Source organism: Eriocheir sinensis, chromosome 29 (genome assembly GCF_024679095.1).
Source record: "Eriocheir sinensis breed Jianghai 21 chromosome 29, ASM2467909v1, whole genome shotgun sequence".
Taxonomy (NCBI): Eukaryota; Metazoa; Arthropoda; class Malacostraca; order Decapoda; family Varunidae; genus Eriocheir; species Eriocheir sinensis.
This window is the reverse complement of record NC_066537.1, coordinates 2,630,720-2,647,625: the sequence shown is the minus strand read 5'-3', so window position 1 is coordinate 2,647,625 and position 16,906 is coordinate 2,630,720. Positions and strand designations below refer to the sequence as shown.

General features: G+C 41.4%; 1 protein-coding gene across 2 annotated transcripts in view; it reads left to right on the top strand.

Moving 5' to 3' along the window:
- Window positions 1–16,906, top strand: part of LOC127004773 (pre-mRNA-splicing factor ISY1 homolog) — a 70,623-nt gene that overhangs the window by 40,153 nt on the left and 13,564 nt on the right. The window contains exons 5-8 of one of the 2 annotated variants that reach the window (XM_050872881.1): window positions 1,729–1,916; window positions 3,127–3,254; window positions 10,085–10,253; window positions 10,642–16,482. In XM_050872881.1, the coding sequence (XP_050728838.1) occupies window positions 1,729–1,916; window positions 3,127–3,254; window positions 10,085–10,228 (460 nt within the window). In that variant the 3' untranslated portion in view covers window positions 10,229–10,253; window positions 10,642–16,482. Of the gene's footprint in view, window positions 1–1,728; window positions 1,917–3,126; window positions 3,255–10,084; window positions 10,254–10,641; window positions 16,483–16,906 lie in introns of those variants that run through there. The other variant, XM_050872880.1, reaches the window with a different exon arrangement.

The following is a 16,906-nucleotide window of genomic DNA, read 5'->3' as shown; positions in this document are numbered from 1 at the left end:
AGGAAGCAGCTCAGCTCAAGGGCAAAAAAAAGGAAACAATAATGAAAAAAAAGCCCGCTATTCGCTGCTCCCACAAAAAGCGCTCAGAGGAGTGGCCAAAAGAGGCGTCAACTTCGGAAGGAGAGGTGTCCTGATACCCTCCTCTTGAAAGAGTTCAAGTCGTAGGCAGGAGGAAATACAGATGAAGGAAGATTGTTCCAGAGTTTACCTGCATGAGGGATGAAAGAGTGAAGATGCTGGTTAACTCGTGCATAAGGGATTTGGACAGTAAAGGGATGAGCTTGAGTAGAAAGTCGTGTGTGGCGATGCCGCGGGAGGGGGGGAGGCATCCAGTTAACAAGCTCAGAAGAGCAGTCAGCGTGAAAATATCGATAAAAGATAGAAACAGAGGCAATGTGGTGGCGGAATTTAAGAGGTAGAAGACTATCAGTAAGAGGAGGAGAGCTGATGAGACGAAGAGCCTTAGACTGCACTCTGTCCAAGAGAGCTGTGTGAGTGGAGCCACCCACACGTGAGATGCATACTCCATACGAGGGCGGACAAGGCCCCTGTATATGGATAGCAACTCTGCGGAGGAGAAGAACTGGCGGAGACGATGCAGAACGCCCAACCTCAAGGAAGCTGCTTTAGTGAGAGAAGAGAAGTGAAGTTTCCAGTTAAGATTTTGAGTTAAGGATAGACCGAGAATGTTTAGTGTTGAAGAAGGTGACAGCTGAGTGTTGTTGAAGAATAGGGGCTAGGTGCTTGGAAGATTGTTTTGAGTTGATAGGTGGAGAAATTGGATTTTTGAGGCATTGAAGGACACAAGGTTCCTTTTACCCCAATCAGAAATGATAGCAAGGTCTGAGGTTAAGCGTTCTGCAGCCTCCAGTCTGGAGTCTTGTAATTCCTGTTGAGAGGGTCTTCTGTTGACAGAAGTTGAATAATGCAGAGTGGAGTCATCAGCGTATGAGTGGATAGGACAGTTTGTTATGGAAAGAAGATCATTGATGAATAACAGGAAGAGAGTGGGTGATAGGACAGAGCCCTGTGGAACACCACTGTTGATAAGTTTTGGGGAAGAACAGTGACCGTCTACCACAGCAAAGATAGAACGGCCAAAAAGGAAACTGGAGATAAAGGAACAGAGAGTAGGATAGAAACTGTAAGAGGGCAGTTTAGAAAGCAAAGACTTGTACCAGACTCTATCGAAAGCTTTCGATATGTCTAGCGCAACTGAGAAAGTTTCACTGAAACGGCTAAGAGAGATTGACCAAGAGTCAGTTCAGAGAGCAAGAAGATTGCCAGTAGAACGCCCCTTGTGGAACCCATACTGTTGCTGAACAATTATGACTATGATACCATATGTTGCTTTCTGCCCTTCTCTGTGTTCAAAGTATTCCACTGTTGGTTGGGGGCTTCGTGGTGCAGTGGTTAGCACACTCGACTCACAACCGAAAGAGCCCGGGTTCGATTCCCGGGTGGAGTGGAAAAATTTTGACGGCTTTTCCGATACCCTATGCCCATGTCCACCCAGCAGTGAATGGGCACCAGGTATTAATCGGGGGTTGTGTCCCGTCTCCTGGGATCTATTCCTTTATCCTATAATTCCTTCCCCTTCTGTCTCTCTCCAGCATATGACCACAGATGTTGCGCTGACTAAACCAAACTTTCCAACTTTCCTTTTCCACAAATTAAGGTAAATGTGTTTAAGTTTTCGGTCTCATACACAGTCCTATTGCACTACAGAGGCTACATGTATTTTGGAGCTGCCAAGGACCTTCCTGGTGTGAGGGAACTGTTTGAGCAGGAACCACCTCCACCACCACGCAAGACTCGAGGGGAACTGATGAAAGACATTGATGCTGACTACTATGGCTACCGGGACGATGATGATGGGGTCCTCATTCCTCTGGAACGACTGGAGGAAAAGAAAGGTTTGTGCACTCTAGTAGATAAAAAGCATTTGGACTCAATTTTTTTTTTTTTTTTACCCTGTAGCAGCGGGGATCATGTTTCTTAATGGTCCCTCTAAGCGAGAAAAATGAGAAAAAATCACCCCTCACACAAACCATTTCATAATATATATAAAAGCATTTGTGATCAGATTATGTATCATCTATTTTTTTGGGTTATTTCATGGCACAAATTTGGCCTGTCGCTGCTAACGGGTTAAGGAAACTACTTTCACAGCCGAGAGAGCCTGGGTTCAATTCCCGGGTGGAGTGGAAAAATTTGGGTGGCTTTTCAGATACCCTATGCCCCTGTCCACCCAGCAGTGAATGGGTACCAGGTATTAATCGGGGGTTGTGTCTCGTCTCCTGGGATCTGTTTCCTTCTATGATTCCTTCCCCTTCTGTCTCTCTGCGGCATATGACCACAGATGTTGCGCCGACTAAACCAAACTTTCCTCCACAGGCAATGAACTATTCTTCACACATTATTCAATATGAGTATTGATTCAGTGATACAACTGACAATTGTGCAGACCAGCTAAATTTCAAGAAAACAAGTACCAATAGAATTTAATTAATTTCTATTACAGGTAACTCTCGATTTACGCGAGTATTGTGTCCTTGAAGAGGTTGCTTAAATCAAAAACAATGTAAATCAAACAAGAGGTAGGTTTGTACCTTTATTGCCTACTGTATCACTCTGACTCCTCTCGCTCTCGTGGTTCCTCCTCTGGCTGCCCTTCCCCTCATGGTAGCACAGCAGCGAGGGTGTTGTTGTTGTTGAGTAGCGTGGCAGCGTGGGTACTGTATTGTTGTTCAAGTGGCGCGCAGGAAGAATTGAGCTCAGCTGTATGGCCGTGGCGCCGTATGAGTCCAGTTTCGTGAGACATCTGGTGGCCACTCCATAAAATATCGCGTATAAGTGAAAAGAAACGTGTACATTAAATATTTATTTGGATTTTGGACCCCGCGTATTTCAAAAACGCGTAAACCAAACTTGCGTAAATCGAGAGTACCTGTACTAATTTTTTTGCTCACAAGTAAGATTTTTTTGTATGCCTGTCTCATCTTGCTAGTGAACCCTGTAAAAAAAGAGCACTGGATATGCAAAACTTGTGAAGGACAAGATAACAACATGCAAGAGGGTGTGGAGTGTGTAAATTTAAGTAGCATGGTTTCCATTATCCCACAGCCATAAAATCAGCCATCAAGGAATACAAGACCAAAAAGCTGATATCAATGAGTGAAAATGAAAATCAAGAAGAGGCATCAGAGCAAATCAGGATGGAGGAAGAGGAGGATGAAGATGAGAGTGAACAGGTAAGAGAAGGCACAATGTTTTTTATTTTATTTATTTATTTTTTTTTTTTTACGTCGTGGTCTATTAAGCCGGTAGGCTTCTTCCCGGCTGATCCTGATGGTCAGCCCAAGGCTTCTTCCCGGTGGGGCCTGATGGTCGGCCCAGCCTGTTCTGGCGCAGGCGAGTGTTTATAGTGGCGCCATCTTGCATTGGCTCATGCTGCCCTCCCGGAGCTCATCTTTAATCCTAGAATCTAGAGTCCAGGTTGATAGGTGGTCTTCTGGACAGCATATGGGTAGTTTTAAGCCACTCGGCGGTGGCTGATAAATCCCAGCTTGGTGGCACCGGGCGGGGATTGAACTCGCGTCGTCCTGAACGCGGCGCCGTCACGCTATCCATTCAGCCACCATTGTTTGAATCATGTTACATAATATGCTCAAGTGCAAAAACAGAAAACAAAAAAGCCCTCTAAGTGCTGCTCCTGCAAAAGGAAACAGGTCAGTGCAGAAAGAAGTCTCAGTTTTCCATAGAGAGGTATCTTAACCCGGTAGCAGCGGGGATCATGTTTCTTAATGGTCCCTCTAAGCGAGAAAAATGAGAAAAAAATCACCCCTTACACAAACCATTTCATAATACATATCAAAGCATTTGTGATCAGATTATGTATCATCTATTTTTGGGGGTTAAATCATGGCACAAATTTGGCCCGTTTCTGCTACACGGTAAAGCTACAAATTTGGCCTGTCGTTGCTACACAGTGAAGCCACAAACTTGGCTCGTCGCTGCTACCGGGTTAATACTCCCCTTTTGAAAAAGTTCAAGTCATAGGAAGGAGGAAATACAGACAAAGGAAGGCTCTTTCAGAGCTTACCAGTAAAAAGGATAAAAGAATAAAGATGCTATGATAGTTGACTCTTGCATCAGGGACGGGGTGAATACAAAAACTGTGTATTCGAATACGAATACTTCATATTTATACGAATACGAATACGAATACTCTGAAACACTGATAATTCGAACACAAATACGAATACCTCACGAGAGTATTCGTGAATGCATTCATGAATACTTTTCATTGAAAATAACTTTTTCATGCAGATAGCTCGGCAATGAACCTAATATGGTACTAAAGTTATTCAATAGTAAAATGACGTCACGAACTTATAACTGATGCCAGTATTCTGTACATGTTTGTCACACCTAGACATATTTGTTTTCCAAAATTTTCAAGTATATTTCTAAGCTGTACTGAAAGAAACACAACAAAATATCTATATCACTATAAAATATATATCACAAAATAGAGAATAGATCAAACAGTGAGCCTGGAGTAACACACCCTACCATTGGCAAGAGGCAATTGAGGGCCGCAGCCCTGCGTCTGCCAGGCGAATTGACAAAAGTTCCCTGATTTGCCTAAAATTTAGCACAGCATTTCCCTGTCATATTTTTTTTTACTTCTTATATACATAAATAGACATACATACTTACACACACACACACACACACACACATATATATATATATATATATATATATATATATATATATATATATATATATATATATATATATATATATATATATATATATATATATATATATATATATATATATATATATATATATATATATATATATATATATATATATATATATATATATATATATATATATATATATATATATATATATATATATATATATATATATATATATATATATATGATGGGTAGCTACTTGCAAACATAGTTAGCCTTCATTGTTACCTACCTAGAAAGACTGCTGTTCCTGTAGATCTGAAGTTTTGTAGATGTCAGCTGTCATAAGTTCCAGCAATGCATGCATGCTTTTCTCTACAAACACTTGGCATATCAAGTACACTTACTATATGTATGGCATTTTCAACTTTCAACTATCTTCTTATGTTTTGCCCCAGCAGCATGCTTTTCTATTTCTGATTTACCTGTGCTTCGACCTCACTTCTTTCAAAAATCAAAATGGCGGCCATAAATCCGGATTATCCGAAAGAGGCTTCCCCCCTTCCATTTCGGATAATCGGGGTTTTACTGTATATATATATATATATATATATATATATATATATATATATATATATATATATATATATATATATATATATATATATATATATATAGCTTATTTTATCATGTATAGCATACACCACCGTGTTTTATAGTATGATATAACCTACATCATCATGTCTTAAGTTACTAGATAACTTAATCAATAATGTCCTACTGTAGTGGTAACAGGAATTAGATTGTCTGTATCATGAAAATGCCAGCAATATAGCAAAATTACCTTCACTTTCATTACATTTTTATACGGGGCCTGAATGTTTGCGTGCTTGCATTGCCTCAAGCAGAGGAAAATGATGGATTGGCGCAGATTCTGGTATCCAGTTTTGGCGCCCCCCCAAACCTCGCGCCCGGGGCCTGGGCCCCCCCTGCCCCCCCTATACGTCCACCACTGCTCAAACTACCGCACTATCACTTTACTATCCTGTCTATCTAAAGCTTTTGACTCAATCCTTAACCGGAAGATTCAAAAGCACCTACAGTACCCTCTCGAGTTTCGCACTATCCGAGCTTCACGATCCTCGAGTTTCGCACTTAATCCTAAATTCTTACCATCCCAACTTTCGTGCATTATCACCCCGAGTTTTGTGCTGCTTTGCCGTGTACGGGTCATGTCTACCTACCATCAGCGTCAGGGCCGGCCCTAGGCCAATGCAACCGATGCAACTGCATCGGGCCCCGCATCTCTAAGGGCCCCGCGGGGGTGACGTCACTCATACATTTCTCTGTACCTCAGTTTGTATTGTTTTTTATTTGTTTGGCTGCACTAAATGGAAGTAAGATGGATTTTTGCAATGGGCCCTGCACCTGCTAGGGCTGGCCCTGATCGACATCACGCACGACTCCATGAGGCGGTGTCACACTGGCTGTGCCTCCAACCGTTGGGGCTACTGGCAACTGTGGTTGCCCATGCACCCAACTGGGAGTGAGTTGTTGGTTGTCCGTACAGATGAAAAACGGTTGGGGGTACGGGCAACCACGTGGCTGCATGTAAACAAATTGACGACAGCAGTGGCTGAGGAGTGAGGGGCAGTGGAAAATAGCCCACCAAGAAACTCATAAAATAGACTGGCAGAGCTGCTTTTTTACTATTTAATTGACAAGATATGAGAACACCCTGTGCTGTGGGACCACAGTTCAAAAAAATTTCTCCATTCTATGAAAATTGTCGAAGGACTCCGTCTTCACAGCACAGTTCTCTGACGAGGTTTGGGTAAACACTGCAGCGGTGTGTGACGCACACCCAGAAAAGTTAGAGTTGCTGGTCACCCCTACTGCCAATGTGGTTGGAGGAAAAAGGCTCAGTGTGACACCAGCAGCTTAAAGGTACGGTCATGCCAGCTAGTTTCTTGGGAATTTTCCTCCTAAATTATCTCCTGACAATTTTCTGCCTCAAATTTATCCTCAGTTTTGGTCACACGGAGTACTGATAAATTCTGGGATATATCAGCTGAAAAGCAAAACAAACAATGGATCCAGACATTGCAGCAGTTGCTTTGTGATATTTGCTGAAGGAAAAAAACTAAAAGAAAGCATTTGCTGGTTCATGGTTAGCTCGGAGACAAAGGGAGAGTGTGCTACAGCTTGCTACCGTTAAATGCTATGAGAACTTGGCAGTGATGACCCAGACACGATGAGGCAGTGGCTACATTTGGACAGGACTCAAGTCCAAGACCTGCTCAACCTGATTACTCCAAGCTTACCTAGCCTTGTGGAACTCATTGTGGTACTTGAATAAACACGCTTATAGCTACTGTACCGATCAGCTCTTCTTCTTGTGACCACAACTTACCGACCTTATGAGAAAATAACAGACATGCTGGTAACTGAGTTTCTGACTAGAATTTCAATGAGTTTCCTGTAAAATGCAACTGACTTTAAATCTCTGTACAAAACTCCAAGAGAAATTAGCGGTTGGGTGACCGTGTTCACAGGTGCTGGGGCGAGTTTCACAGAGATGCACTGTAATGGCCCATGGTAAAAGCTACGAACTATCCACTCATGCGCTGATGACTCCACTCTGCATTATTCAACTTCTTTCAACAGAAGACCCTCTCAACAGGAATTACAAGACTCCAGACAGGAGGCTGCAAAATGCTTAACCTCAGACCTTGCTATCATTTCTGATTGGAGTAAAAGGAACCTGGTGTTCTTCAACGCCTCAAAAACTCAATTTCTCCACCTATCAACTCGACACAATCTTCCAAACACCTATCCCCTATTCTTCAACAACACTCAGCTGTCACCCTCTTCAACACTAAACATCCTTGGTCTCTCCTTAACTCAAAATTTTAACTGGAAACTTAACATCTCCTCTCTCACTAAATCAGCTTCCTCAAGGTTGGGCGTTCTGTACCGTCTCCGCCAGTTCCTTTCCCCCACACAGTTGCTATCCATTTACAGTGACCTTGTCCGTCCTTGTATGGAGTATGCATCTCACAGCTCTTTAGGACAGTAGAGTCTAAGACTCTTTGTCTCATCAACTCCCCTCCTCTTACTGACAGTCTTCTACTCTTAAATTCCACTACAATGTTGCGTCTCTTTCTATCTTCTATTGATATTTTCACGCTGACTTCTCTTCTGAACTTGCTAACCGTATGCCTCCCCCACCTCCTGCGGCCCCGCTGCACACGACTTTCTACTCAAGCTCATCCCTATACTGTCCAAATCCCTTATGCAAGAGATAACCAGCATCTTCACTCTTTCATCCCTTACACTGGTAAACTCTGGAACAGCCTTCCTTCATCTGTATTTCCTCCTCCGTATGACTTGACCTCAATCAAGAGGAGTGTATCAAGACACTTCTCTACCCGAAATTGACCTCTCCTTTGGCCACTCTTTACTTTTTGCTTTTGTGGGAGCAACAATAAGTGGGCTTTTTTTCTTCAATTTCTTTTTGTTGCCCTTGAGTTTTTTCCTGTGTTGTAAAGAAAAACCCCCAGCTTGCAGAAGGCTCACGATAGTAATAAGTAAGATAACAAGGGCTCACAAACTGAGGGCATTAAGATATTTGTTGAAGTGTTGGAGTTGAATAATATGAGGGACACTGAAATACAGAAAAAAATTGTATTTTTAACCCAGTAGCAGCAGGGATCACGTTTCTTAACCCCTTCACTACGGCCGGTCCAAAACAGCGGCCAGTGCTGTATCTGGGATCGCCGCGCGCGCCAAATTTCAAATGTTGCTATTGAATGTAACAAGTTTTCAGCCATAAACTCAACATAATCATCATGTATTATTTATGAAAACATACAGAATTAAATGGTGCACATAAAGAAACTCACTACGGCCGGGCCAAAACAGTGCCCCGCGCCGTATCCGGGATTGCCGCGCGCGCCAAATTTCAAAAGTTGCTTTTGAACATAACAAGTTTTCAGCCATAAACTCAACATAATCATCATGTATTATTTATGAAAACATGCAGAATTAAATGGTGCACATAAAGAAACATAAACTAATTGATAATTTTGAGATGTAAGCATAAATATGGAGATAAAATAACTCGTATATTGGCTAAAGCAAGCCAGGACGAAGTATGCGCGTCCTCGGATATGGTACGGGGCATGCAAGGACGCAATATACGCGTCCTCGTGTTGAAGGGGTTAAATGTCCCTCCAGGCGAAAAAAATGCGAAAAAATCACCCCTCACACAAACCATCTCATAATATATGTCAAAGCATTTGTGATCAGTTTATGCATCATCTATTTTGGGGTGTTTATATCATGGCACAAATTTGGCCCGTTGCTGCTACACGGTAAAGCCACAAATTTGGCCCGTCGCTGCTACCAGGTTAATATATCAAAAATGGTTACCCAAGTTTACCATTTCCTATGAAGCTACCTCAAGTGGTACATTTGCACTTTCCAGGGGGTGCATTGGGTCTGAGAGAATAACCACTACTGTAAAATACATGGTGTTGTAATCTGCATTCAAATTGCACAATGTCCTTTTTTTTTTTTTTTTTTTTTTTTTTTTTTAGTAAGGAAAACTGTTATTTGAATTATGTATATCATCAGTCTACACATATAGATTTCATTATAAAATGATATCAAAATATTACAATTTCATCGTTTTTTTATCCTAAATTTTTAGGGGTACACGGGAACCTATAAAAATGCCCAAGGGGTACAGAGGAACAAAGAGGTTGGGAACCCATGTTATAAGGAATCTTGAAAGTTTCCTCAACCCAGTAATTAAAAATGAAAGTATACCGACTGCAGTTAACCCCTTCAATCCGCCGACGCCGACATCGGCGTCCGAAGAGCGTCCGATGTCATCACCATTAGTCCTCTTTTAAACCTCTTCTTCCATTTCCTCTTAATTCTCTTCTAAACCTCTTTAAGAGAAAGTGGAAGAGGATTAAGAGTAATTTAGAGGAGGATTGAAAGGTCTAGAAGAGGATTAATCCCCTTCCATTTCCTCTTGAAGCTTTCCATACTGTGACGCCGATGTCTGCATCACGTATGGAAAGGGCATAAAAAAAATTGTACTTCCATGCCTAAACTTGAATTTTTGTGTAGCATTAGTGATCCACAATATTAAATGCAAAGTAGATATTTTGTTCATCATCTAATGGTTTTCATAACTCAAATGATAATTTGATTGAAACCACACACAGATGGTTACATAAAAAACACTACAACTGTGTAGCTACTTTATTACAGAGAGGGTGCTAAATGCAATGAAATTAAAACATTATAGAGATGGTAAATAAGAATTTTATTTTGTCATACTTCCAATTCTGCAGATTTCACCAGACGAGACGGATGAGAGGTCAGAGGTGGCTCGCTTCATGGCCCATGTCCCCAACATTCCCTCTCAGGCAGACATTGAGGCGGCCTTAGTGGAAAGGAAAAAGAGGGAGCTCTTGGAAACCTTTCTTGGAGACTGAAGCTTATATTTCAGAAAGGCTTTATGTAAGTCCATATTTTACTCCTAAATATCTATTTTTTCTTTGTTTAACAGTTATAAATAGTTAGCAACTTCAATATATGCCATATATGAAAGTTGTACATATCACCAAGATTGTAATTTCTCATTTCTCAACAACACTGTAATGATGATAGCTTCTCAGCTCTTCAACCCTGTAGTGCTAACAGGTAGCCTGCTCACTGATGTTGCAGACACACTCAATTTCCAAGTGCTGTGTTTTGAGAAAAATAATAATAATAGTATCTTGACCTTTACCAATTCTACTAAGATATTTTGTAGGTTATTTCCTGACTTGTACAGGTTAACCATACACTGTTGGACCAGCTTATTTATTTATTACTTTATTTATTTTTATATTTTTTTAACATCAAGGGAGGCAGCTCAAGGGCAAGAAACAAGAGCAGGAACAAAAAGGCCCGTTAGACGCTGCTCCAGTGAAAGAAAACAGAACGAGAGTCCAAAAGAGAGATCAGTTACGTATGGAGAGGTGATCCGATACTCTCCTCTTGAAAGCGTTCAAGTCGTAGGGAGGAGGAAATACAGACTGATACACCCTAAACAGATACTCAGCAAATATTGTAATATAAATATAATTTTTTGGAAAGTCCAATATTGCTTGATTTTCAATGAGGAAAACTTGTATCAGTCATTTATTTTCTCTCGTTTACCATTAAATAAAACAACGATAATGATCAACTACATTTTTATTACCAATAGTATCACCTGTTGTGCTGAGATGGATGAGTGGAATGACAGGAAAGGACAGGATTAAGAATGAAGTCATAAGAGGTACAGTTAAGGTAACAAGTGTGGGTAAGAAGGTGCAGGAAGCGAGACCGAGATGATTTGGTCATGTCACGAGGAGAGAGGAAGGGAGTTGTGAAAGGCAGATAATGGACATGGAAGTGGGTGGCAGAAGGAGGAGAGGAAGACCCAGGACGAGATGGAAGGACTGTATTGTGGCGGACGGCAGGGAGAAGAACTTGGACAGTTTTAACGCAAACTTTATTTTTCTATCATTATTTGTTGAGGTACGAGAGCTTGGGGCTTAAAAATGATAAATACAATGTAGTGAGTACGATAATCTGGCAACGCTGGCTCCTGCTCATATTACTGACTGGCGTCTCACACCATATTTCTGGCTGATTGGCTGGGAGCAACAAGTTCAGTGCACCATGGATGACTTTCCACACGTTACAATCTCTGCAGATTTGGGCCACTGGTCTGCTGAGGTTTGTTGCACAGTGAACCATTTTAAAGATCTTAGAATGTTTTTCTCTAAATACTTATCCAAAAAATGTCATGTTGGGATATAAAATTGTAGTGCGGCGACGGCCTAAGTGGGTTATGGGAGGCTCGTTCATCAGGCATAGTCGCCGCACTACAAAATGCCCTGGACAAACACTCGTTGGACTGTATAAGGCCACTGTATAAGGGCTTGTCTTTCTTTGTATTGTGCCTGCATCTCATGTGTGGGTGACTTCCACACATACAGCCCTTTTGGACAGAGTGGAGTCAAAGGGTCTTCATCTAATCAACTCCCCTCCTCTTACTAACAGTCTCCTACCTCTTAAACTCTATCATGGTGTTGCCACTCTTTCTATCTTTATTGATATTTTCATACTGACTGGTCTGCTGAATATGATAACTGCATGCCTTAACCCCTCCCAGCTACACACAACTTTCTACTCTTGCTCATTCTTTTGATCCAAATCCCTTATGCAAGAGTTAACCAGCATCTTCATACTTTCATCTCTTTTACTGATAATCTCTGGAACATCCTTCCTCCATCTTTATTTTCTCCTCCCTATGACATGAACTCTCAAGAGGAGAGTATCTAGACACATGTCAAAACTGACCTCTCCTGGGCATTCATTTTCTTTTCTTTCAAAGGAGTAGTGCACAGCAGGCTTTTTTATTTCTTTATTTTTGTTGTTGCCCTTAAGCTGCTTCTTATGCTGTGAAAAAAAAAGGCCTCTTCACCATTGGGGAGGTGGTGGCTGAATGGATAGCGTGACGGCACCACGTTCAGGACGACGCGAGTTCAATCCCCGCCCGGTGCCACCAAGCTGGGATTTTTCAGCCACCGACGAGTGGCTTAAAACTACCCACAGGCTGTCCAGAAGACCACCTATCAACCCAGACTAGATTCTAGGATTAAAGATGAGCTCTGGGAGGGCAGCATGAGCCAATGCAAGATGGCGCCACTATAAACACTTGCCTGCGCCAGAATGGGCTGGGCTGACCATCAGGCCCCACCGGGAAGAAGCCTTGGGCCGACCATCAGGATCCATTGGGAAGAAGTCCACCGGCGCAATAGGCCACGACGTAAAAAAAAAAAAAATAAATAAAAAAAAAAAAAAGTGTGCAGCTTGGCTCATTTGAAGCAGTTGAAGCAGTCTTTACTTACCTTAAATTTCATTTTCTGTCACCATTGGGGTGCAAGCTTCTTGCCTTGGGTCCCTGGACAAGTGATGTCTTCACTTGGATGGGAATGCTGTTGGTTGTAATCATGTTGCTCAGTTGTATAAGGATTGTGCAATGACCCTCAACCACTGAATGCTACCAGATATCAGTATGCTCTATCATCTACAAAGTATGTGGCCATCAAGAGGATGCCATCCTACAGAAGACTCGTGTTGTCTTCATCTATTAAGAGTTAAACTATAGGTGACCATTTGACAAAACCTGAAGACATCACTAGACTATGGATGCAGACATTGAGCCAATGGATCCATTGATCCTTTAATGTCTTCACTATCAGCAGCACTCCTGAATTTGCTGAGTCACATCAAGTGCACTTGTAGAACTCATCTCTGCTCTTCATGCAGCCGTGCTTTGAAGGGAATACCCTATACAGTACACTGTGAATGCCTTGGCCAGTGTGATAATGCATCTGGAGCAATGTGGTCCCTTCAGAATGATGACAAGGATGATGAAATGTAAATATGGTCCAACCTTATCACCAAATGATTGTTTACTGATTGAATACTGCAATCTGTAGTGTTGAGGATAATACTTTTGAATGATTTAATTTATGTTATATAAAGTAGGATTACAGTAAGTTTTGTGTCAAAATGTTACATTGATTGAGTTTCTGGTAAAAATTAATATGAGCAGTCATGCCATTTATCATATTATAATTATTATTATTATTATTATTATTATTATCATTTTGTGGTTATAAATTAGGAGCAGAACAGTGTATTATGGGATGGGATGAATTGAAAGGATTAACTATCTGTCTATTTATATCTCCGACGCCTTGCTCCGTTGCTGGAACTTCCCTCCAGGGGGTGGTCGCCGCAGAAGTGTCTCCATCTCTCCTTGTTCTGGCACTCCCTCTCAGCATATTCAATCCTGCTACTTCCAACTCTCTCGCTCCAATACTTACTCACCCTGTTGATCCACTTCACAGGTGGTCTTCCCCTGACACCCCGCCCCTCAATCCTTCCCTCATACACTCTCTTCACGAATCCATTCTCACCACGTACCCAGACCATCTCAATGCACCACGCTTCACCCACTCCACCACTCCTCACCACTCCTTTTGCTGTCGCACTGATACAAAACCACTCATACACACTTTCATTACTTTCTCCGTCCCATCCTGATACACCACATGCACCTCTTATATAACTCATTTCCACTGCACGTATTCTTGATTGCTGTGATGTGTTCCATGTCCACGTCTCTGATACATATGACAGAGCTGGCAGAATAATACTGTTCCTTATTCCCCTCTTTACCTCTATGCTCATACTTCTTCCTTTCATAACTCTCTCCAATGCACCCACCACTTGTCTGCCCTTCACTGCTCTTTCCCTCACCTCACCTTCCATACTGCCATGCTTACATAAAACAGTCCCTAAATATTTAAATTCAGTCACCTCCTCCATTCTCTCCTTCCCCAACCTTATCCTACACTTCATTGTACCCTCTGCTCTAACTCTGTACGGCTTTGCAAAATCAGTGACCTGTTCTCTCGCCCTCTCAAATGCCATAACTTTTCTCTTTTCAGCATTCACTCTCAGCTTTCTCCTCTCAACCCTTTCACTGCACGGGCTTGGGAGGCAACTATCCCCTCAGGCGCAGTCGGGCACCCCAATGGGGGGTCTCTTTTAACCTCTGTATCTCAAAAACTATTCATCACAGCTAAAAACCAAAAACACCATTGGAAAGAGGAGGCCCAGATCTATAGGAGTCGGTTATGTATGCCTCTCTTGTGAACGTACATGCACGTTCAGGGAGTGTTGAATGTTAACACTTACGTCAGGGTGAGCCATTTTGAGGCAACTGCAGACATCTCTCCTTGAGGTTCTGGCAAGGTAGTATTGCCAACTGCAATATTTACAACTATTTGGTCAAAGAATTAGTCAGGGGATAAATGAAGCTATGCAAAAATGCCGCTATATCGGACAAAAACATCCACCAGTTACTAATCTGTAGATTTTCCGCGCTGGGCTGTATTGTTGTTCAAGTGGCGCGCGGGAAGAGCTGAGCTCAGCTTTGTGGCCGCGGCATCGTGTGAGTTGTGTGAGACATCGATGGCCACTCCATAAAATATCGCGTATAGGTGAAAAAAAAGTGTAAATTAAACATTTATTTGTTATTTCAAAGACGCGTAAACCAAACTTGTGTAAATCGAGAGTTACCTGTACCATGAAATTTTTTTAGAGTTTTTAGAAAATAGAAGCCCAATGTGAAACTTGTCTTCACCAACAAATTTTGGATTATATTTTGCTGTAAATTAACATCCTGCTGTATATAATCAATACAGCAGGATATGAGCTTGTAGCTGCTCTGTTACAGGATTTAATCATAATATTACATCCTGTAATATAACAACTTCCTTTTTTATTTTGTTTTTTATTTTATTACATCAATATAATAATATTATGGAAGACAAATTGTCAACTCTGATATTCTTTACATTCCTTAAAATCTGCACGTAACCCAATATAAGATGTTAGTTATTATGATTAAGTCTCTGTAATGAACACCACTGAGTGCCGGGAATTGAACCCGAGCCTTCCGAGTAGAAGCCAGGCAGCATACTAAGACCAATACCAATACCAGTTCAATTCCTGGCACTCAGTGGTGTTCATTACAGTTATTTTCAGTGTTATTGCAGTTTCTCTAATGATTAAGTCTGCAAAACCAATACATGTAGGATAAAGAAAGGCATAACAGATTTATTATATTTACTTTGGGAGAAGCTTACTCATCTAATGCTTTACACTAATCATATTTGGAAATGAAGATTACAAGAACATACATTTCCCAGTGATTTACAGAATGAGATTAATTCTTAATACTTAGTTTACTGGAGAGTAATCAGTAGCCTTTTCGTCCTCGAAGCCTCTGCCGTGTGTCCAGCTGGTGGTAAGGAGAAATTCATATAAGTGGAAGTTTTGATAAGACATCCAGAGTTTAGTAGGAACTATAGGAAGCACTAGGCCTCAAGTATATGTATTTGTATGTGGCACAATTGATGACTCACCTGTAGGTACAAGCTGTTAGGAAATATTCTAAAATTGTTAAGGTTTTTGCAAAATAACTGGGAAGTGTATGTATTTGTATGTGGCACAATGGACCATATTGGCTATACAGGCAGTGCCACATGTGGCCACTCAACTCTAAGCTGTATTTTCCATAGAGTTTAAGTTATAGACTAGAGTGTGTCTGAGGCTGTCTCAGGGATACACGGCCATGATGCCGCCGTCGCCCCAAGCCGATGATTGCACACACTTCACTCCTACACGATGTCAGTTTTTCTCCATGTCAAATAGTAGTCAGGAAATTGGGTAGGAGTAAAGTGTGTGCAGTCGTTGGCTTGGAGCGGTGGCGCCACCAAGGCCTTGTATCCTGGAGGCAACCTCAGATGTACTCCAGTACAGAACTTGAGTTCTATGGAAAGTACTGCTTTGACAGTTCACTGAGTGGCCACATGTGGCGGTGCCTGTATAGCCAATACGGTCCATTGATGACTCACCTGTAGGTACAAGCTGTTTGGAAATGTTCTAAAATTGTTAACCCCTTCATTACGGCTGGGCTAAAACAGCACTCCACGCTGTATCTGGAATCGCCGTGCGCGCCAAATTTCAAGTGTCGCTATTGAATATAACAAGTTTTCAGCCCTAAACTCAACATAATCATCATGTATTATATTTGAAAACATGCAAAAATAAATGGTGCACATAAAGAAACTCACTACGGCTGGGTCAAAACAGTGCCCCGCGCCGTATCCGGGATCACCGTGCGAGCCAAATTTCAAATGTTGTTATTGAATATAACAAGTTTTCAGCCATAAACTGAACACAATCATCATATATTATATATGAAAACATGCAAAATTAAATGGTGCACATAAAGAAACATAAATTAATTGATAATTTTGAGATGTAAGCATAAATATAGAGATAAAATAATTTGTATATTGGCTAAAGCGAGCCAGGACGCAGTATGCACGTCCTCGGATATGGTACGGGGCACACAAGGACGCAGTATATGCATCCTCGTGTTGAAGGGGTTAAGGTTTTTGCAAAATAACTGGGAAGTTCCATTGAGTTTCTTTTTGGCAAATAATCTGATTTGTTTTTTCTTATGATTTATCATTTAAATATGTACAATAGTA